Below are 23758 nucleotides of genomic sequence, written 5' to 3'. Positions count from 1 at the left end.
TGGGCAGGGTGCTGGCAGGTGGGACTAGATTGGGTTGGGATATCTGGTCGGCATGGACGGGGTTGGACCGAAGGGTCTGTTTCCATGCTGTACATTTCTATGACTCTATGACTGTATGACACTCACAGTGCTGTTCAGAAGGACATTCCAGGATTTTGACCAAACAACGATGAAGGAACGGCATTATTGTTCAAGTTAGGATGGTATGTGGCTTCAAGGGAACATACAAATGGTGATGTTCCCATGCGTTTACTGCTCTTGTTCTTCGACATGGTACTGATCATAAATTTGGTAAGTATTGTTGGAGGAGCCTTTGTGAGTTTCTGCAGTGTATTTGCTGATGGTACAAACTGCTTTCACTATATGTCTGTGGTAAAGGGAATTAATATTGAAGGTGATGGATAGGTACCAATCAAGTAGGCTTCATTCTCCTCGATGTTGTCAGGCCTCTTGAGTGTTTTGGAGCTGCATACATCCAGGTAATTAAAGGGTATTCCATCACACTCCTGACTTGTGCCTTGTAGATAATCTGACAGGTGAGGAGTTGAGTTACTTGCTCCAAAATTCCCAACCTTTGACCTGTTTTATAGTTAAAGTACTTAAATGCTGGCCCAGTTCAGTTTGATCAAAGATAACCTCTAGATGTTGATAGTGAATAATTCAATGATAGTAAAGCCATTAAATTTCATGGGGTAATGGTTATATTTTCAGCTGTTGAAGATGATTATTGCCTTGCATTTGTGAATGTTACTTGTTACTTTTCTACCCAAGTATGGATATTTCTCATGTCTTGCTGCATAATGGAGATAAGTTGCTTCAGTACCTGAGGAGTCACAAATGGTGCTAAACATTATGCAATCAACAGTGAACATCCTCACTTCTGCATTCAGGATACAGGGAAGGCCATTGATGAAGCAGCAAAGGATGGATGGGCCTAGTACATTATCCTGAGAAACTCCTGTGATGATGCTGTGGGGCTGTAATGATCGATTCAACAATCAAAACTATCTTCCTTTGTTCAATGCTTAGATAAACCATCCACTTAGCTCTTCTGACTGAAGGTGGATGCAAATACTTCAGCCTTGTTGTTTGTACTGATGTGCTAGGCATCTACAGCTTTGGTGGGTTTGACATGCTGGTGTGACAGAACATGTACATGGATGTCGGTAGTGATATCTGGGTCATGAAAGGTAAGATATGATTCTGTTCTGGCTACATGACTGCTTGGATTATAAATAGAAAGCAATCCCAGTTTGTAATGGAAGTTGCAGGTTTGCAAATTGCTGTAAATTGGGTCTCATTGTCAATTTTGTAGGTGTCTAACCACAAATATAACCAACCCAGTTATTATAAATAATTTTACAATATATTGTGGGCAGATGTGAATTCTCTACTGGCTATAATCATATATGACATATAAGCAGGTTATAGTTGTCAGATGAGAATTATTGCAAGAATTCATTTCAATAATGTTCATCTACTTCAGAAAAAAAATCCCTACTTTATAAGACCAGAAGTAGATCTATTAATTAGCGATTCTATATTATTGCTCTCTATTCACAACTCCTCCAATGATGAAATACAATTTTTCAAAATAAAATTTATAAAATAATAATGACTCTATAATGCTTATCTCATGGTTGCATTATTAAACTTACCTGTAAAATTGAGTGCCAATGAGTAGATTCATTAAGAAAGGTATTCATTGAATAAAGTTTGTCATTAATTTCTTTCCCTGTGATATTACTTAGCCAGTTGATGACCTTCCAGGAAGTTTCAACATGCATCTAACCTTATATGAAGCATTTCCTATTATGCACTTGTTTAACTTTTTGTGGAATTCGCTTTTTTGAAAAGATATGAAAAGAAAAATGATAAGTGGATTTTTAAAAGGTTTTTTTTCAAGAAAGATGCCACAATAAAATTGCCATGTGCTCATTTGTTATTTTAGATTGAAGGCTGACTCAAGAGGGTTGGACAGAGAAAAATGTAGTGATTAGCTTTGGTGTACTCAGGATTGATCTACGGGAAAGTTTATTTTTCTCAGTGCAGGAGTCAAAGTAACATTAAAGGTTACTCCATCTATCGAGGTATGTTAGCTTGAAGGAAGGATATGATCTTTTCTGCCCTCTATATTGAAGTCAAGCAGTGGCTAATTGTACCATGAAGAAAATGGAAAGAAAATATGAAGACAAGTTACTAAGGGTGACACACTGCTGCTGGGGCTGCTCAAAATCATTCATTCCCCACATTGTCTATTTGCAATTAAGATTTTTAAAAAGTTATCAGAAATAAGAAATAGCAAATTCAACAGAAAATTTTAAAAGAATACTTTATTTGATAAACATTTAAAAATCAAACGTTTGTGGGACTATGGAAAATAGAGCAGTTGGACAAGTTAGATTTTACAAAGAATCAGCACAGGTGTGAAGAATCTACTAGTTTCTTTAAGTACAGTTTAATTCTGTGATTGTAAAAGCACTTCAGCCGTCAGGCCCTGAAACTAATAGTTTGGAGCAGTGAAAAAAAGAGCATGAGCTTGTGAATTATTGCTGAATAACCCTGTCAATGATGTGATCTTCCATGTATTGTTATGAACAATAGATATAATACTGATAGTCTTGTAAAACTCAATAGTGAAGATAAACAAAATTAATTAAATGAATGCCAGACTTTATTGTTCTCAAAAAATGAACAATAACCTTAAAGCACACAGAACATTGTACTCCTGATACTTCAATATGTAACAACAACCGGAATTAAATGAATACTTTCATATATATTAAAGGCAATGATCGAAGGTGCTAAATTATTTGGTGTACTGCAATTTTGCGTTTGCTCTATTGACTTGTAGCTATACTAAGGGAAGAGGAATAATAGTTCTTCTATTCTGCAAAGATTTTCTGACAAATGGTGTTTTGTGTTCAGTGCTTTAGTGCAATGTTTCAGCGGTTTTATGTCATTATTTGCCGTTAAACTGGGAACTGAGGAAAAACAGCTGAATAAAAGACAATATTTATTTTTAATTACTTGCTACAATATAGAAGAATTGTATGATACTTTAGCTATCTTTATAGCGCCACTGTTGGATCAATGTGATACGATCTCAGGTGAGCTTGAAAAGGAACAGTTTAATTGGTTTATCTATTATAATGTAAAATATATTTAACAATGGGCTGAATTTTAACATTTTTTTGGCTAAATACGTGTTTTTTGGAGAGTTTTTCACCATGAGGTCTAACATGATTTCTCACCCTTTAATACCAAACTCATCTCATTAACTACCTACCTGTCTCTATGGAATCTCTCCCGATCAATTTTATTCTCATCTCACCATGTGCCTGTCATGATTGTAACGACATCAGCCAGCTGGGTATCATAGAATATGAGCTCCCTGATTGGGTCTGTTAATTTGAGACCCCTTGCCAACAGATAAAAAGTAAAGTGTCACTCTAAGTGCTGCCTCTAAGGGAAATTGTAACGACATCAGCCAGCTGGGTATCATAGAATATGAGCTCCCTAAATTGGGTCTGTTAATTTGAGACCCCTTGCCAACAGATAAAAAGTAAAGTGTCACTGTAAGTGCTGCCTCTAAGGGAACTGGATCAGTGAGTGAAGGACTCTACACTTTTCAAAAAAAAGAAAAAGAAGAAAACAAAAACAGGAGTTCAGAGGTTCTGGTCACTCTGAGAGCTGCCTCTGAGAAAAAAAAGAAAAAAAAAGTGTGACACTTTGATAGCTGACTCTGAAAAGGCAGTACTAAACTCAAGGACTGTTCATGTGAAAATAAAGGATGCTGGATGCTGGAATACCAGCCTCTTTGGAGTTATTTCATGCCATTACCAGAACAATTCATCACTCACTGGATGTCTATTGAAAGACCAGCATCCCTCACGTCCCCACTGTCTTGAAAAGGTTACTGTACATCCAGACGGTAATGCCACAATGGCCATAAAGCCATATTGCTCACAATACATTACATAACTGGCATGGCTGACATCCCTTATACATACAACACCATTATCTCACCCTAGCCACTGTTTAACCACCAGGCCATATAGTTTATCTGTCCTTGGCTGCATTCTGTCTAAGCAACCTTTTCATGTCACTGCTTTTCTGCCACTAATGCCCACTGCATCTTGTCATCGTGCAGTGGGGAATACAAGCAAACAACTGAACAATTCCAAACACGAGCTTTTATTTGCAGCCAGCAAAAATGAACACAAACAAAACCAATAAAGGCTGCAGTTCGCCCACAGGTCTGCTACACATAGCTCTCCTCTCATGGAAGCCAGGTATCAATCAGCTCCTGTCTGGCTTGTGGCACCTAACACTGTTGAATTCTGTCATACACTAGTAGAGAGTCCTCCCACAAAACAGAAATCGCTGAAGAAACTCAACAGGTCTGGTAGCATCGGGGAGAAAGCAAAGTTAGTATTTCAAATAAGGTCATTCTTCTTCAGTTCTAATATTGCCAGACCTGCTGAGTTTCTCCAGAAATTTCTGTTTTTGTTTCAGATCTCCAGTGTCTCTAATACTTTGTTTTATTTTCGATACTCATCTCATGCAATGTATTAAAATTCCTCTTCTGAAGACTGCCCCTGTTTTTCCAGTTCCTCAGCATCTTATACACTTACATACTTATACACTTAATGGTAAGATCCTAGGGGGTGTTGCTAAACAGAGACCTTGGAGTGTAGGTTCATACTTCCTTGAAAGTAAAGTCACAGGTAGATAGGATAGTGAAGAAGGCATTAGGTATGCTTTCCTTTATTGGTCATAGCATTGAGTATAGAAGTTGGGAGGAGTTGCGGTTGTACAGGACATTAGTTAGGCCACTTTTGGAATATTGCGTGCAATTCTGGTCTCCTTCCTATCGGAAGGATGTTGTGAACCTTGAAAGGGTTTAAAAAAGACTGACAAGGATGTTGCCAGGGTTGGAGGATCTGAGCTATAGGGAGAGGTCAAAGGCTGAGGGGTGACCTCATAGAGGTTTATAAAATCATGAGGGGAATGGATAAGATAAGTAGACAAAGTCTTTTCCCTGGGGTGGGGGAGTCCAGAACTTGAGGGCATAGGTTTACAGTGAGAGGGGAAAGATATAAAAGGGACCTAAAGGGCAACTTTTTCACGCAGACGGTGGTACATGTATGGAATGAGCTGCCAGAGGAAGTGGTGGAGGCTGGTACAATTGCAACAGTTAAAAGGCATCTGGATGGGTATATGAATAGGAAGGGTTTAGAGGGATATGGGCTAAGTGCTGGCAAATGGGACTAGATTGGGTTGGGATATCTGATCGGCATGGACTAGTTGGACCAAACGGTTTGTTGCTGTACATCTCTATGACTCTATCTATCAAATCACCATATTGCCTCCTTCAATTGTGTAGAACACAGCAGACTAAGATCATGAGGCACACTCTGTCTGTACTGTAGGAGGGCACCCTCACAAGCAGCACATCCGTGTCTTCAGAAGCTCAGCTGGCAGCTCCACCATGACCTTGTTTGCAGTATGTGTACCAATTTGCTGAAGGTGCCAAACCAACTGAGTAATCACACATTAAATCAAAAAGGAAGAGCCTGCCACACTCAGACCTATTTCCATCCCAGACCCATATCAATCACAACATTTATAATTGAATTCAGCACATTCCATCATCACACATACATGACATATGATGCAGTGATGTTCTCCTTTTCCCATACTACCCTTAGAAGTTTCACGAGTAACACATGACAAATGTGGGAATTCACACTCTGGCAAAGCTCAGTGGTACAGATCAAATGATAATATTTGGCTGGTATGATTTTCAGCTGAATGTCTGTTTGCACGGTGATTTTCCAGGATTCTGGACTACGTTCTTTTTCTTTTTGTTTTAGCTTTTAACTTAGTATTCATCCACCTGAGAGAGGCCTCGCTGGACTTCTCATGGAATTCTTTTACAAATCTCAACAAGCCCACAGGCCCCTGTAAGAATCTGCCCAAACTGTTCATACTACTTATTCCAATTAAATATTATCATTTGATGACATTTATTAAAATTCAACAAAGATCTTTAATACAAGAAATGTTTTGAAGCGAGATTGGAAAAAGCTGTCTGAGGCTCAATGGCATTATATCAAGGGCATCTACAACTGAGTATTGACTAATTTTACATCATTTCTATTCAGTTTGCAATTCTCCCCTCATCTCTTACAAAACAAGATGGCGACAATTCCTGATCTGAAAGTCAGAATGGTTACGTGGTGGTTCACCACTTGTTTCTCGGGCCTCCATTTCATTTCCTTTCACCAACAAGTCCTTGAGTGCTTCATGGACAGTAGCCTCCAGCACTCTACATCAACCAAAGTTGGCAACACGTCACATTATCATGAGTAACCTCAGACTAACTCAGATTCCAACTCAATCCTTCAGGACTTCACTTTGGAGTTCAATGGCTTTGCACACAGGGACACAGAGCCATCTCATGCCTCGTCATGGGATGCATTTTACAGCTGTTAGCTTTATTGCTTAATGCTCCTTCACTCTGCACTTACTTGGAGGTTGCCAGCCTTTGGACTGCTTGGTGCTTTAGACAGAGGACAGGAAGAGATAGAAGTTGCAGAGGATGAGGTGGGTGAGAGCTGCTCAGTAGAGATAATGCACACAGTAGTGAATTTGGTGATCTATAAGCATTGGTGAAGTTTGTGTGCAGTGGCTGAGTTACAGTGAATGTGACGTAACAGAGAAAAGAGGGTAGCACTTAATCTTATAGAGTGCAGAAGATCATTGACATTTTTCCTGTACTGCTATACATTCTCTTTGATCATTAGACAGCATTGAGCTAGGCCTTGGCCTCCTCTAATTGTCCAATGGGAAAGGACTGCTCTCCTCATGACCGACCTATCCACTGAGGCCTCCAGGACCCTATCCAGAAAATGGATGCCACCTTCTCTTCCTGCGATATTTTGATGCCTACAAGGTAGTTCCTTGCTTCAGTATCTAAAGTGGAGTGCAGCCATTTAAATATGGAATCATTGGCTTGCATACCAGTAGGCAAGGCAGTGGCAAAAATTTTGCTTCTCCTGCCCCATGATAGCATGAGAAGGATGCAAAGTGGAATTAAAATTAATAAAGGTGAGGAGCAAATGCCAGTATGGTGAAAGTCACTGTGATCCATGATTGGACCTCCACCGTGAATCTCCTTGAAAAAACATTTAAACTAAAATGGGTAAATTCAATCCATGTTTAATATATTACTCTAACGGCAGTTTTGGAATCACACTGACATTTCAGCTTGAGTGTGTAGTTAAAATACATGTTTCAATTGGAAACTTTTTTGTTGTACCCTTCAGACTGGAGGCCTGTGACCAGTAGTGTGCCAAAAGGATCGATGCTGGGTCCACTGTTTTTCGTCATTTATATAAATGATTTTGTTGTGAACATGAGATATAGTTAGCAAGTTTGCAGATGACACCAAAACTGGAGGTGTAGTGGACAGCGAAGAAGGTTACCTCAAAGTACAATGGGATCTTGATCAGATGGGCCAATGGACTGAGGAGTGGCAGATGGTGTTTGATTTACATAAATGTGAGATGCTGCATTTTGGAAAGGCAAATCAGGATGTATACACTGAATGGTAAGGCCCTGGGGCATGTTTCTGAACAAAGAGACCTTGGACTGCAGGTTCATAGTTCCTTGAAAGTCGAATCTCAGGTAGAGAGGATAATGGAGAACACGTCTGGTATACTTTTCTTTATTGGTCAGATGACCGAGTAAAGGAGTTGGGGGATTATGTTGCGGCTGTACAGGACATTACTTAGGCCACTTTTGGAATATTGTGTACAATTCTGGTCTCTTTCGTATAGGAAGGATGATGTGAAACTTGAAAGGGTTCAGGAAAAATTTACAAGGATGTTGCTAGGGTTTGAGGATTTGAGCTATAGGGAGAGGTTGAATAGTGTGGGGTTGTTTTCCCTGGAGCTTCGGAGGCTGAGGAGTGACCTTATAGAGGTTTATAAAATCATGAGGGGCAGGATCAGGTAAATAGACACGGTCTTTTCCCTGGTTTGGGAGAGTCCAGAACTTAGAGGGCATAGGTTTACAGTGAGAGGGGAAAGATTTAAAAGGGCCCTGAGGGGCAACATTTTCATGCAAAGGGTGATGTGTGCATGGAATGAGCTGCTAGAGGATGTGGACGAAATGCTGGCAAATGAGACGAGATTGATTTAGGATATCTAGTCGGCATGAATGAATTGGACCAATGGGTCTGTTTCCGTGCTGTACATCTCTATGACTCTACTGTCAGAGAGTACTGTAATGGAACAGTTTAAAGAAAGATCATGATGATAACCCTGGAAATATTTTTTGAGTAGAGGAGATAGAATATAATGTTTTGCCATTGAATTAGAGGTTAATAATCTATTTCTTTAACTTAAATTGTTCTTATTAAAATACATGATGAAGAATCTTAAACTAGGATTCATAGCTTAAAACTAAGGCATTATATTCTCTCAGATCATTGTGAGTCTTTGTGAGTAATCCACTCAAAAGGCAGTGGATGCAGAATCTTTTATTTTTTTTAAGGCAGTGGTAGATAAAATCTTGATTACCAAGAAAAGAAAGATTATCAGGGATATGCAGGAATGTAGAGTTGAGATTAAAATCAAATCAGCCATAGTCTTATTAATTAGCAGTGCAGGCTCTAAGAACTAATCTTTGTTCATATGTATGAATATGTATGAGGAAATTGCAAACAGCAATTGCAGATTGGCAGAGGCAAAACAGATTATAGAGTTTAATGAATAGGACAAAGATGAGAGTGGGAAAAATGGGTTTGTGTACTGATGGTATGGTATGGTCTCCATTCAACCATTTTCTTCTAAGCAATTTTCTTTTAAGCAACTCAGGACTTTTATTTTAGCCCTAACTGATTGGAGTACTGGTAACAGTAGTGTTGTTAAGGACCTCTTCTCTTTGACTGATCCAGCTTTTCTGTCTAAATGAACATTGTTTTGGGCCTCCCTTTTTCTCTGACTCCTTACAAAACCAACAGACCTTCATAAAGCTGAAAGCTAAAACCCATTTTCCTCCAATTTAGAAGCTAAGCTCTCATATGAAGCATCTATTTCCAAGAGGACATTGTTCTGGTACATGGCAGAAGAATTGAAAAGTAAGAAATTGTACAGCAGCTGTGGCATGTAGATAACATCTCAGCAGAACAGAGTCTAAGCAACCGTTCACAACAATTTCTCTGGATTGAATTGAGTATAGGAGTTGGGAGGTCATGTTGCAGCTGTACATGACATTGATTAGGCCACTGTTGGAATACTGCATGCAATTCTGGTCTCCTTCCTATTGGAAAGATGTTGTGAAACTTAAAAGGGTTCAGAAAAGATTTACAAGGATGTTGCCAGGGTTGGAGGATTTGAGCAGGCAATGTTTTCATGCAAAGGGTGGTGTGTGTATGGAATGAGCTGCCAGAGGAAGTGGTGGAGACTAGTACAATTACAGGTGGGACTAGATTGGGTTGGGATATCTGGTTGGCATGGACAAGTTGGACCGAAGGGTCTGTTTCTGTGCTGTATATCTCTATGACTCAATGAAAGAGTCCTAGATGCCTTTTCCTCTTTGTGAGTCAGCCTCTGCATCCTGATGGCAGGAGCTTCATTCTGGTTATGTTTGTTAATAGGTTGCTCAATACAGGTTAAACAGGTGCAGTGAATTAATTAGTAAATTTTATTCAAATGTACACGGCCCTCTTGTATCCAGTGGTAGTGTCTCTACCCCAGACTGGGAGGCTTGTGTTCAAGTCCCACCTGCTCCAGGAATATGTAATAACATCTCTAAGCAGGTTGATTAGAAAAATAGGTATTCAAATGTATACTCTTCCCTTGGCACAGTTGTAGTGTCCCTGACTCAGAGTCAGGAGGTTGGGTTTAAGTCCCATCTGGCCTGGAGGTGTGTCAAAAAATGCCTGAACAGGTTGATTAAAATACACTTATTCAAATGCATTTAAAGGTCAGTCAGAAAGACAAGAGTTTTATAGAATGCTTGGTTAAAGTAAAATTCTGACTCGAAAATATGCCCCTGGACTTAGTCTGAAAGCATTTAACTTGCAGCACATAACAAGTATAGCAAAGTTATGGAGGGTGCAATCTTGAAGACATGCTCCAATCAGTCTAGAGTGCTCCACCTGAGCAGTTTAACTGTAAAACTATTGTTTCAATATACTGATGTTTTTTTCTGTGATGTTCCTGTTTGCTATATGGTTCTTATCTGGTATGATGTCCTTAAGTGGTTGAAAGAGCGCGTATCCCTTGTCATCCAGCAGCCAGCCTTCATTTCTTTGTGGTGGGCCAAAGACGGTAGTTGCAGCTGATTGGCACAAGATTTAATGTATTGTGGATGCTGCCAAGATATCAAGCATTCATCAAAAAGATCTTTTATGCATGATTGCGCATAAACTGGACATTATTATAGTGATACTGCTGAAAATGTGTTGCTGGAAAAGTGCAGCAGGTCAGGCAGCATCCAAGGAACAGGAAAATCAACGTTTCAGGCATAAGCCCTTCTTCAGGAATCCTGAAGAAGGGCTTATCCCTGAAACGTCGATTCTCCTGTTCCTTGGATACTGCCTGACCTGCTGCGCTTTTCCAGCAACACATTTTCAGCTCTGATCTCCAGCATCTGCAGCCCTCACTTTCTCCCCATTATTATAGTGATACCTGTGCAATGATTTCCTGTCAAACCTATGCTAAATCTCATTTGCACCTTGCACCATTGGGATTCAAACCAACCTGATGTATAGAGATAGTCAGGTAAGTAGAAGCCACAATCAGATCTGCAACAACTTTGTCTAATGTAGAAGGATTGAGGAGCCAAATGCTCCAGCTTGACCTTCTGCTTCTCCCTCTGGATCAGGGAGGTGATATTGAAGACCTTCTCCTTCTATACAGGTTTCTGCTGCTTCTCTGCTGCAGTGATGGACAGTGAGATATTACGAATATCACTTGGTCCTGACTGGAAAAATACTGTGACAAAGAAATTTTGGGTCATGGTGAACTGAATGGCCACATTCTCATTCTGAGGTTGTGGGTCTGTCAAAGTACCTATTCGAGACCGCTCAGGGAATCCCTGATGAACTCGACCTGTAAGCCTCTCTTGGTTCATCCCGGAGATCATACTCTGTGGTAGTCTGGAATATAAAACTCTTACAGACAGTTTATTTTAAATTATTACCTTTATTTACCAATGCAAAACATAGATACCTACAAGCCAGGCTTGAGCTAAGGTTTTAAAACCATTCGCAGAATAATGGCACCAGCTCTAACCCCTAAGAGCTCTCTCAGGCTACTCCCTTTATTGCTGCAAACAAGTTGTCTTTATACAGAAATTAGTATTAAAATTACAAAAATGCCACATGCCTTTAATCAGATAAGCAGCAATAAAATGGCAAAAGTGTGCAGAGGAAGAGAAACTCATTCACAGGTTCTGAGTACACTTGACTAATTAAGCCATATGCACGTCAAAGTGGGAATCCTGATCAAGCCTGGCCAAATGGCCAATTGCTTTGGCTAGATAACCTCCCCTTTTAACAGTACATCATAACAAGAGACCAGTCTAAACTATATGAAAAAGTCATGAGATAACCTTGTTTAGTTAACATGCCCAGTATCATTGTCCAACAAAATGGCTTTTACTTTTAAAATCATCTTAGCTTAGATTCCCAAAATACAAATTAAATTCGTAACATTCCCGGATCTCGAGCTTCAGGGAACAACACATAAACATTCAGTCCATGACAATCAAGTGTACACTCAAATAAGACCACAAAGAGTTAACCTTTCCACCAGCTTCCATCCTGTCTCACCTCCCCCCTCGCCCCGCCACCTCTCTCTCTCTCTCAGTGTCTCTTGAACCCTTAGGTCTATGAATGTAATTTACTGAAGAATGTTTTCTCTCTCTCATTCACACATGAATATCTTCCAACTTTCTTACTATCTCAGTTTCAGCCTTCATGTTTTTCTAGCTTGGACAGGTAATGAGATATTCACCTTCCAGAACAGTCAAGGTTAGGGAGCTGAGCTCCATAAATCCAAATCTGCTCAGTGTGGTCTACATGAAAATGTATCAGAATTGTTCAATTACGTGAATATTCCACTCAGCTTATTAAATTATAATTTCTTTTTCTATTGAGTATGAGTTTTGTTAAGAGTCTTCAATATAAGCCAGAAATCTAGTTTTCCAACATCCAACTTTGAAATATGTGCCGTGTCCAGTCCCCAGGGTGAGAAGAACGTACTGCCACACATTCCACAAGTGAACAAATAATATCACCTTATTTACACCGATCCATTGACACTAAGATTCGATGTGTTTAATTCTTCTGAATAAATGCCCCACCCCTCATAGACAACTGGCAGAGGCATGTGACCTTGGGTTAATCCTTAATGAGATGCTAAGAGTGCATTTGGTATTAGAGATTAATGATGTCACCATGCAAAAGCGCCCATTAGTTGAAGTCCAACTGGAGTTCAAACAGGCACTATAACTGGCTTTGCCATAAGAAAATGTGGCAAGTGGAGCATATGTGTTATAGGATATGCCAATGCAAGTGGAGACCTTCGTCAGATCAACTGAGCGTGGGGAAACACCAATTGCGTAACCTCTACTGAGGACATACCTGAACAGACAGACTATAGGTTAACCCACAATGAAATTCCAAAACAAAGCCAACCCTCAACCAAATGGTTACCATTTTCTTCAGGATTCTGGCCAGCAAATCATTCTAGTTGCTGTCAGTATGTGGATTCAAGACAGCAAAGGAGTCCCAATAGCCCTGAACTGAGTAAAAGAAGTCATAGGCCATGTACCAGGAGAGTGTACACCCTGGAAAGCCCACCTACATCTGGCTTAGAACAGTTAATTGGTTTAGTGACATCCAAATCAGAATCAATCAAAATGAATATCTGGTTAAATGGTCGGGGGTTGAAACCGTCATTGTGTATTAGTCTTTAACAAAATTCGTTCTGGACTCAAACCCTTATGTTTGCATAAGACCTTGGTTAGACTGAGAACCTATACCAGTGAACCTTTACAGATTAAGGGTCCAACTTCAGTTTCGGTCTCTTATGACTCACAGCTAGCTCAATTACCACTGATTGTAGTAAAAGGCTCAGGTACAAGCTTGATTGGGTGAAATTGTTTGAGAAAAATTCAACTTGATTGGCTCAACATTTCTTGATTAGAAATTGGCCGCCTCAGTGAAGTCCTAATTAAATACCTAGGTATTTTTCAGGAAGGTTGAGGGACTATCAAAAGTTTGAAGGCCACCTTGCAAGTTGGCCAGGAAGCAATTCCACAATTTTGCAAGGCCCACCCAGTGATTATTTGCCTTATAGACAAACACAGAGGCAGAAATCAGGAGGGTGGAAAGTGAAAGATTCTTCAAACCAGTACAGTTTGCAGAATGGGCAGCGCCGGTCATACAGATTGTGGAGTCCAATAGGTTGGTTCGCCTACATGGAGGATATCAGACAAATAATAAACCACTTCTCGCAGCTGGATAAATATCCAATCACACACATAGAGGACTTATACACAAAGCTGGCAGAGGGGCTACCCTTCACAAAGCTGGACATGAGCCTGCATACTTGCAATTGTAGTTAGATAAGGATTCCCAGCAGTTTGCTACAATGAATACTATAAGGGCTTGTACTAATATATGAGTCTGCCATCTGGGGTGTCATCAACCTGTGTCATTTTTCAGCAGACAGTAGAGAACATTTTACAAGGTCTACCCATTTAACTGGATGACGTGCTAATAACAGGGAAAACCAATGAGGAGCACAGAGAACTTGGACATAGTCCTTAGATGTTTCTCCAAGGTGGATGTATGCCTTACAAGGCAGGAATATGTGTTTCAGACACCTCAAATGACTTACTTGGGTTACAGAGTTGACAAGACCGGGTTACACCCGTTGGAAGATAAAATAATGGTGTTCAAAGGTGCCCCAGTTCCCAATTCTGTACTGGAGCTTAGGCTTTTCCATGGATTTGTGAATTATTATGGAAAGTTCATACGTGACCTGGCCTCCATCCTATCAACCTTACATCTGCTATTGAAAATGGTTCAGCCTTGTAAATGGTCTTGTAGCCAAGATAAGGCCTTGAGAGAAATGAAGAAGCAGCTATCATGGTCTAAGGTGTTGGCACACTATGATCTCAAGTGAGATCTGGTGCTGGCATGCGAAGCCTCCCTGTATGGTATCAGGGTAGTGTTGGCTTACAGATGGCCCAATAGAGAGGAACGCCCAATAGCATATGCTTCATGGACTTTGGCTGCTGCAGAGCACAAATACATCCAGATAGAGAAGGAAATCATCTTCAGTGTGAGAACGTTTCACCAATACCTTGCAGACATAAATTTCTAACAGTAACAGATCACAAACCTCTGCTAGGGCTACTCAAAGAGGACAAGGCTATCCTGCCCATAGCTTCAGGTCAAATTCAGTGGTGGGCTCTCATTCTAAGTGAGTGCAATTACAAATTGGAAAACTGTCAAGGAGGCCAAGTAACAAATGTAGATGTCCTGAGCTGTCTCTCAATAGCAGGTACACCACCAGTGGTGCTGCCACTACAAGAGTCCATTCTGGTTTCAAACTTTCTGGAAAGCTACAAACTCAAAAATGGGCAGGAGCAAAACATATCCAGCCCCTCAGAATAGTCAGAAAGGCTGTTGGGACCCATGGCTTCTCTCCATCCATCTAGCATTGAAGAAACCTCAGAGTCTGAGATGGGTATGGTGGATGTCATAGCCTTGATGCCTTGACCACTTGAAGAAGAAGAAGATAAGTTTCTTCTGAGACACTGCAGACGCAAAAGGCACGTTACAGTCGGAGATATGCTGCCTGCATCCAAGGCTGAGTTGGAGGAACTGGACAAGATCTCTTGTAGAAAGATCAGGCTTATGTCCCTGGGCATATTGGGGGAGGGATGTACTGATTGTAATGAGGTCAGCTAGCAGAACGTCATAGAATACAAGTTCCCTAATTGAACCTTATAACAGACCCAATCAGGGAGCTGTTATAAATAGGAGTGTCAGAAGTTCTGTTCATTCTGAGAGGATGTCTGACTAATGTCAAGTCCTATGCATGTGTAAATAAATGGTGACTTGGTGATGGGATACCAGCCTCTGTGCTGTGATTCAAGATTGAGTCTTCTACAGAGAGTCCAGCTCCTCCTCCCTCTGCACACTGAATATCCTAACGCTGCCTTTTTCCATCACGTTGGAATGCAATAGGGACTGCAGCTATGGACCAGATAATTAAGCAAACTTTCTCTTAACATGCCAGTCAAATTTTTCTGACCATCTTGTCAAAATGCAGAACCACTCTCATAAAGCCAAGAAGTTTTCAACTCTGTTCAAAAAGCATAAGCACAATACTCCACTAACTCGACACCAGCAAAATAAGTCAAAAGCAGCTCATTTGGAACATAGATGATTATTCCTTTAAACAACTCTAGATGCTACTGTGTTGTTATCAACATATTTTCAGTTGGAAGTGATTAAGAGATGGCATTAACTGGATCTGAACATACACCAAAATGACAACTTCTTTATCATATCACTGTTAAAGGCAGTTTGATGTCACAATACACCATCCTTTTAGAGTTAGCATGGCATGCTTGCTAAAGTGCTCTGTCAGGCAAAGGTGAAATATGGGCTGCACCAGACATGGTCAGAAATATTTTAGCAATAGTTTGTTTGACTTCAGAGCTTTCTAAGCACCAGCACCAACAGTTGAACTTAACAATCAGCGAATACTGATCACCTCATTCCTGATGAAGGGCTTTTGCACAAAATATCGATTTTCCTGCTCCTCTGACCTGCTGTGCTTTTCCAGCACCACTCTAATCTTGACTCTGAGTACTGATCTACTCTCCTCTATTGGACATCATAGAGGAATCACAAGGAAAGATTGAGAGTTTATGAATGGTAATCTTGTTTGGGATCTTTCCTTGGTCTTGAATAGAAATGGGCAGAGGATGTGGTGTCAAGGGAGCAATACAAACTAGCAAAATTGACAGGATGTAAGGTGGACTACTTCCTCCATACAGGTATAAGACATTTCCTCCTCCTCTGGATCTCCTCCACCAGGACCTCCACTTGCATGTCCAAGGATCATCCCTCTTCTCTCAGTTTCTCAACCTTCCTGAAACACACTGTTGTATGTCAGGCAGCACACTCATTAAAAATGGGTGCATGGAAACTATATAAACTACTCCATGAAATTGCTTCTAATCAGCTCTTGAGTTCGAAATCTGCAGGTGTCTGTTTTAGCAGCTCCAGGGAAGTGAAAATCATGCTAATTAGCAATTAGCCCCAAACCTGTACTCGAAAATCAGACATTTAAACTGGAGCTTCTTACAAGTGCAGCACCCACCCACTTAGAGGCTGTTTTCACCCTTACACCAAAATAAACACCATACATTCAACAACTTGTATTTATATGGCACCTTTAATGCAGCAAAACATCCCAAGATGTTTCACAAGAACATTAGCAAATAATAATTGACTCTGATCCAAATAAAGAGATAATAAGACAAATAACCAAAAGTGTAATCACACAGGTGCATTTTGAAAAGCAACTAAAGGAAAGATGGAGGCGCTGGAGGCTGCCAACTATGGACTGACTAAAATTAGAGATGTGTGAGAAACTAGACTGGAGTGGAGCAGACATCTTGGATATTATACACCTAGAAGGAGTTACAGAAATAAGAGCAGCAGAGGGATTGAAATAAGAATGACAATTGCAAAGTAAGAGGCCAATATAGGTCAGTGCATATAGAAGTGTTGGGTGAATGAGACATGGAGTAAGTTATTGTAAATTTATGAAAGGTAGAAAAATGTAAGAGTACCAGTAGGCCATTTGGTTCTTTGAGCCTGCTACACTATTCAATAAGATAATGGCTGATCTGGTTGTGATCTCAGTTCCAGTTTTCTGCTTGCATCCCAAAACCCTCGATTATCAACATTTTATCTAACTTAGTCTTGAATACATTTGAAGACCCTGCCCCCTTTAAAAGCATCATTTTCGTAAAATAAATCCCTGAATTTTAATCTCCCCAAAAGAGAAAACATCTTCCTGGTGTACATACTATCAAGTCCCCTCAAGATTTGATACGTTTCAAAAAGATCACCTATCATTCTTCGAAACTTCAAGAGATATAAGGCCAACTTGTTTAACCTTTATCCATAAGATAAGTCAAACTTCTCTGAATTTCTTCTAAAACATTCATCATTTTCAAATACTAACACCAGAACTGTACACAGTACTCCAAATGTGGCCTCACCAATGCCTTACACAATAAAATTTCCCAACTCTTAAATTCCTCTCTCCTTGCAATAAACAACATTCCATTAACCTTCCTAATCTTTACTGTACCTGCATATTAACATGATTATAGGAGAAAGTGAGGACTGCAGATGCTGGAGAGGATTAACACAGATTCATGTAACAGGAACCCCAGATCTCTCTGTGCCACCAAATCTTGCAATATCTACATTTAAATATCATACTGCTTTTCTGCCCTTCCTGCAAAAGTGGTAAGTTTATATTAACCCATATTATACTCCATCTATCATTTCCCGCACCCCCCCCCTCCCCCCAGTCACTTATGCCTATGTCTCCTTGCAGACTCTTTACATCCTCAAAACTGACCAGAAATGGAAAGATTCAGCAATAGATAACCTGAGACAGAGACAATATCAGACAAAATCAGGTAGGTGGACATAGACAGTCTGAGTAACAACATAGATATGTGGTTGGAAGTTTATCTCGAATTCAAATATGACATCAAGGTTGCAGACAGTCCTCTCAGCACAGTGGGGCAATATTTATTATTACATGAACTGGTTTTACAATTGGTAAATTATAGAATCCACAAATTGGCAGTGAATATACTGAGCTGAAAATGTGTTGCTGGAAAAGCGCAGCAGGTCAGGCAGCATCCAAGAAGCAGGAGAATCGACGATTTGGGCATGAGCCCTTCTTCAGGAATCTTCCAGTGAATATACTGATACAAGTTTCTTGTTTTTGTACTTGTTTGCCATTGCTGATTGCAGCAGAATGGGTTGGACCAGGCTGTGCAGAATCACTGAACAGTTCAAAGTCACAATCAACAACTTAAGATTTCCAGTATTATAGTGATACATCTCTTTTTGTATATTATGAAAGAGTTGATAAAAGAGAAGTAAATCCTGCACTAGATATCTGATTTATTTGAGAATCGTGCCAAATAATTACTGTTCAATCAATGAGGCATGTCAGATTTCCCAGGTACAAACTTATATTTAAATGGACTATAGGTTATAGGATTGTATAATACAGAAGAGATCCTCCAGCCCATTGACCCACTGAGTCTGCACCTATTTATCTAAACTAATCCCACTTTCCAGCACTTGATTTATAGCTTTGAATGTTATGACATTTCAAGTGCACATCTGTGTACTTCTTAAAGGTAATGATATTTCTTGCCATTACTACCCTTCCAAGCAATACATTCCAGCTTCTCACCAGCCGCTGTGTGAAAAAAGGTTTTGTTCAAATCCCCTCTAAACCTCTTGTCCTTCATGTTATAGACTTCCATCAACCATTGCATAAGAAATATCATGAACCAGTCTCTGAAGCTGTTTGGAAAACTTTAACCAAACTCCTTATTACTAATTTCCAGGTTCCATTTTCTCTTTAATCTTATCTCCTTCCTATTGTTATGATTTCATTTTCTCTCTTTTTCTATTTTTTTCTCTCCATGACCGTCTGCTTTTCTAACTTCTCTCTGTCCCCTTCTGTCTCAATATCAATCTAATTCTATCTCTCCATCTCACTCTCCACTCCCTCTCACAGTTCTATTCAATTTAAAGGCAATAGGCCAAACCCTAAAGTTTTAAGGAAATTAGATCACATTACTCATTATCACTTACTAATAGTTGCCATCCTTACAACCCCCCATCTCAAATGGATTTTTCAGTAGATGTCCTTTTTTTAACTGACCAGGGATTTTGCAGAAATCAATTTATGGAAATATTTTGTTGTAATTGAGTCTATCAATCAACATTTTTAAAGCAATAAAAGATTTGGCATTTCTATAGTGCCTTTGAACAGTCTTATGAAGACCAAATCTCTCCATAAATGGTGCACCAAAGGCCACACACAAAGATACCGTGCAGGCCACTCACAAATAGTTCCCTTAAGATGCTGCATCTGTACAACTGCATAGAAAAATTTAAAGCTATGGCACTTTCAAACAAACTGACCATGCACTAAGAAATGAAGTTAGAGCACTTTGCTCAGGATATCCCAAAGGCTTGACAGGTAAATATGCATTTTTGAAGTGGAAGTGCTGTAGAGGATGGCTGGCAGCAGCCAATCTGCACTCTTCAAGTTTGGGAAACAGCAAATAGATAATGATCACATAATCTGCTTTAGTGATGTTGATTTTTGTGGGGAAGCATTTTCAGGGACGTTGGGGATAAATAATCTCGTCTTCGTCTTTGAAACAATGCTATGGGATCTTTTACATGTACCTTCAGAGATTGGTTTGAAATCCCATCCAAAAGACAGCATTCCCAACAATGTCCTGCTTCCTCAACACTGCATTGGAGAGTCAACTACATTTTGTCACCGGAATACACAACTTCCTAAGTCGAAGGCAAAAGTGCCTGCTGGGTTATGGATGAAATCGTTTAAATGTTATTCAGTTTTCTTCCAGATCTACATAAAAAACGACCACCTGAAATAGTTGCATTTCCCTGCCTTCTTCGAGTATGATTTTACCATAAATAAAACGGGACCATGATTGACTGTTCAGCTTTTCAATAAATAAAATTTATAAGGGAATTTCTCTCCATCCTGCCTCTGTTCCTTATCTTAATGGAGTGACGAAAGATACTTGACATTATTATGAATGACAACCTTAGGCGATATGACGTCAGCATGAAAAGGATAAAAGTCTCCGAATCCGACTGAGAAGACAACAGCGAAGGAGAAAAGGACCAAAGAGAAAACACGGGAGATCCACCAGACAGTACAAAGATGAGCACCAACACAGTTTACTACTGGAGACTCCTGCTACTCTTCCTTATCCAAGTTCAAGCCAGACCCAGACTACAGAACAACCTCGAGGTAAGAGGAATCACTCCTACTTCACTATAGGCTGCAATCCAGTCTAATCGCTTTCCTTAACGTTCAACCTTGAGCTAAATGAAACGGACAGTGTAACAATTGATCATTGGCAATCCACTAACCAGGTCTGCTTGAAATATCTATAAAATTTGCCACAGAGATTTCTTCAACTGTGGTACACTGGTATAGTATAGTAATAATAACACCGCATAGTAATCGATCAGTTTAGTGTTTAATGTAATTTAGGTTGTACACGGACTGACAGTGATCAGCTCAAGAGCTAACAAAAACACGAGAGCAGCGTAAGTCTCAAACCAATGTAAGAAAGCTGCCAGTTACTAAATCCGTGTTGTCAGTATTCAACGCCCGTGTAACCTTAAACACACTTGTTTGGTGGTCTCCTTCAAAACAACAGAATTAAAACCGTTCGTAATATAACTGTGGATCTGGTCAGAGATCCGGATTAACCCTTTCAATGAAAAGAAAACCACGGCCAGAATTTGACCTGCAATCAGTCCCCAATCCGTTATATATTAGCGAATACCACGTGCTGCATGAGTTAAACTACATCAGCTCCCTCTGCCAACCCATCTCTAGAATCCCTTGCCCTGTTGCATGTTTTGGAGATGCCGTTGGATTGGGGTGTACAAAATTAAAAATCACACAACACCAGGTTATAGTCCAACATGTTTAACTGGAAGCACTAGCTTTCGGAGCGCTGCTCCTTCATCAGGTGGTTGTGGAGGAAACAGATTCTCATCTACGGTCTGTTAGCAGCACAAGATGTCTACACTGGTGCATTCATTGAATGCACCAAGACCACTTGTTCTTTTGCAAGAGTTCGCTTTTATTGCTCATCCATAAGTGGGATGAAAGGTCTGTTTGAACCCAAAGTTTGCATAGACGGTCATTTTTGAGTACCATACCATGATACCTCATTAAAAATCACACAACACCAGGTTATAGTCCAACAGGTTTAATTGGAAGCACACTAGCTTTCGGAGCGTCGCTCAGGAGCGTTGCTCCGAAAGCTAGTGCTTCCAATTAAACCTGTTGGACTATAACCTGGTGTTGTGTGATTTTTGACTTTGTACACCCCAGTCCAACACCGGCATCTCCGAATCATGATACCTCACGCACGTATGTATCAAATGTAAGACATGTACAAAGACCAACCACGCAATGAGCATTTAGCATTCAATTTGGCCATCGACTGATGACAATACCTACTTCATCGTGATTTTCAATCGAATTTGAAATACGTTATTGTTTGTGACAATTTCTAAATGTAATGCTCCCAAAAATCATTAATTTACATGCACATTAATCGATCAAAAGGTCATAATCAACACATACGTCTCATTTTAATTGCGCAATCCATCTCAACGTCAAATTTTCCTAAATTTTACTTGCGTTGCTTAAAGAAACACTTCGAAGGATTCGAAATTTAACCCTCCCCGCCCCCTTTATTTGCAGACTTTGTCCAAACTGTTGGAGGGAGAGGTTGAGCGCTATCTGTTACAAGAAGCTTTGGAGGACGGAACAGACGGGACATCTCCCGTTGGCACCTCACTCCACCTGCAAAATGGCCAGCGTACCTGGGACGAGAACTTGCAGGACCTCGGAAGCCAACACAGGGTTCCTGATGGTTCCCTTATACAACTCCTCAGTGACATTGCCAACAGTCCCTTGAGATTAAAGACGAGAAGCAAGAAGGGGTCAACAGGAGGATGTTTTGGAGTGAAATTGGATAGAATTGGCGCAATGAGTGACTTGGGATGCTGACCATTTAACTCGAGGTAAGAGATTTCTAGACAGTGACACCGATTGACGTCTGCTATGGTGATTTTTTGGAAATGTCATTTTTGCCAACAATTTCCACTTGAGAATGTAAATGACAGCTATAAAATCCTACTCGGGTCGACATCATTATAGCCTCACCAAAAAGACTTGGTCACATGCAAATTAAAATTAGCTGGGCAGTTTATCAATTCAGCCTCATACATTGAACAGAGGGGTACCACAAAACCTGTTTTGTTTTCAGGGGTTCAGGTCATACCTAGATTTCCATCGATCTGCAAATCAGGGAAGTCAGCAATTAATGGATAATCTTCCACCATATTTCTAACAATTTAACTGATATACAAAAACATTTGCAGAGCATAACGTTTGTCAACTGTTATCAAAGACTAAAATATCACATGAAAATTATTAAATTCAATTGATTTTAAAAAGGACGTTTCAATAAGGATTTTCTATTGTGTATAGGAATTAAGTCATCCCGTAATTGGGGTTCAACTTTGAATGTTCAAACGATCCCTTGATTACTTCTGAAAATCTGTCTGTGCACATGCCAAAGTCATTCTCTCTTTTTTTCCCCCCAGGGCTTCGCTGACAATGCAGAACAGGAGGGACAACCTCCCTATGGCTCTACCCACGTTTCAAAGTTTGCTTTAACTAAAGCTGTTTCGACTTGTGTTCCACAAAGTCCAAGTGTTGAATCCTACTGGCTCACTGTAGAATGTTTACAAGTTTCACTTATTAGTAGCCGTACTTAATAGAATCGTATAAACGCTAGTAATTTTATAATTATTGGATGAAAAGGTATTTATATTAATTTAAGAGAAACATTATTTATAAACTTTTTGTCTCTGTTCCGTGTTCATGTATTTGCTGTAATGCGAAATACGGTACAAATTATCTGGAATTTTAAATAGGTTCTTTGTTTGAAATACTATTGGAAATATATTATTTTATACTCTTCTACCGTTTCACGATAGCCTCAGAACTGTAAAATAAGTAATATATTTTATTTCCCCTTTAGAAGCGCTTTATTTACTGGTATGTTAAAGACACTGAAAAGCTCTCTTGTTTGGCAAAGGTGGTGCGTTACAGTGCAATGGCACGCCTCATATTATCCATTGTTGAGCGGGAATGTAACGAGAAACACAAAGCATTCGTCAGTCGCAGAATTAGACAACCTGTCGTTCGCATCAATGTTCACGTTAGAAGTGATAATGTACTCATTCCAGAGTAGTGAGATTTTTGTTGCTTTAACATTCCTCATTATTAGAGTCAAATAAATCGAAATTGCAGCATGAGATATGTCTTTTAATCCAACATTGCTTCAATCACCAATGACGTTCTGTGTACGGTAATAGAGAGCTGAATTGTTCAGCTCCAAGGGATCGGGTTGCCGGAGAACGAAAACAGCCCTTTCTGGCAACATTAGAAGCAGAATGCTGCTCAGGTACCCCAGCACTCGAAATGTGGTTGGCAACCGTATCTACAGCGGATATTAACAAAAAACGAAATATGGGTAGTTCAACCGAACAAGAAGAGTGGCGGCTCATGGCTAGAGGGCGTGTTAATTGTTTTTAAATGTAGGGAGGCAGGCGCGCTGCAGCTCCCACACTATTGCGGTTGACCAGGGAACTCCCTCGTTCTGTTCGCCTCAGGCATATCGGGAAGATCTCCAGCCTCGACAATCCACCGTGTTGTTACACACCACCCGTGCTGGGACTCGAGTGCGAGCTGATGAGCCCGAGGTAGGGCCTAGTCTGTTACAAGACCTCGTTAGTCGGCTGATC

General features: G+C 40.1%; 1 protein-coding gene across 1 annotated transcript; it reads left to right on the top strand.

The window, feature by feature from the left end:
* The first annotated feature begins 20001 nt into the window (after positions 1-20001).
* On the top strand, positions 20002-23269 carry LOC122540332 (C-type natriuretic peptide prohormone-like). Its single transcript, XM_043675887.1, has 3 exons — positions 20002-20168; positions 21645-21967; positions 22553-23269. Exons 1-2 carry the CDS (start codon positions 20079-20081, stop codon positions 21951-21953), a joined length of 399 nt encoding a protein of 132 aa, XP_043531822.1. The 5' UTR covers positions 20002-20078; the 3' UTR covers positions 21954-21967; positions 22553-23269.
* The last annotated feature ends 489 nt before the right edge of the window (positions 23270-23758 follow it).

This window comes from Chiloscyllium plagiosum, chromosome 34 (assembly GCF_004010195.1).
Source record: "Chiloscyllium plagiosum isolate BGI_BamShark_2017 chromosome 34, ASM401019v2, whole genome shotgun sequence".
Lineage (NCBI taxonomy): Eukaryota > Metazoa > Chordata > Chondrichthyes > Orectolobiformes > Hemiscylliidae > Chiloscyllium > Chiloscyllium plagiosum.
Note: the sequence above shows the minus strand (reverse complement) of the source record. Positions and strands in the feature narration are given on the sequence as shown.

Excerpts from the sequence above, each read along its gene's own strand:
- LOC122540332 (XM_043675887.1), top strand. The coding sequence starts at position 20,079 with ATGAGCACCAACACAGTTTACTACTGGAGACTCCTGCTACTCTTCCTT. Across the intron at positions 20,169-21,644 it reads GACTACAGAACAACCTCGAG|ACTTTGTCCAAACTGTTGGA; the intron begins GTAAGAGGAATC and ends CTTTATTTGCAG.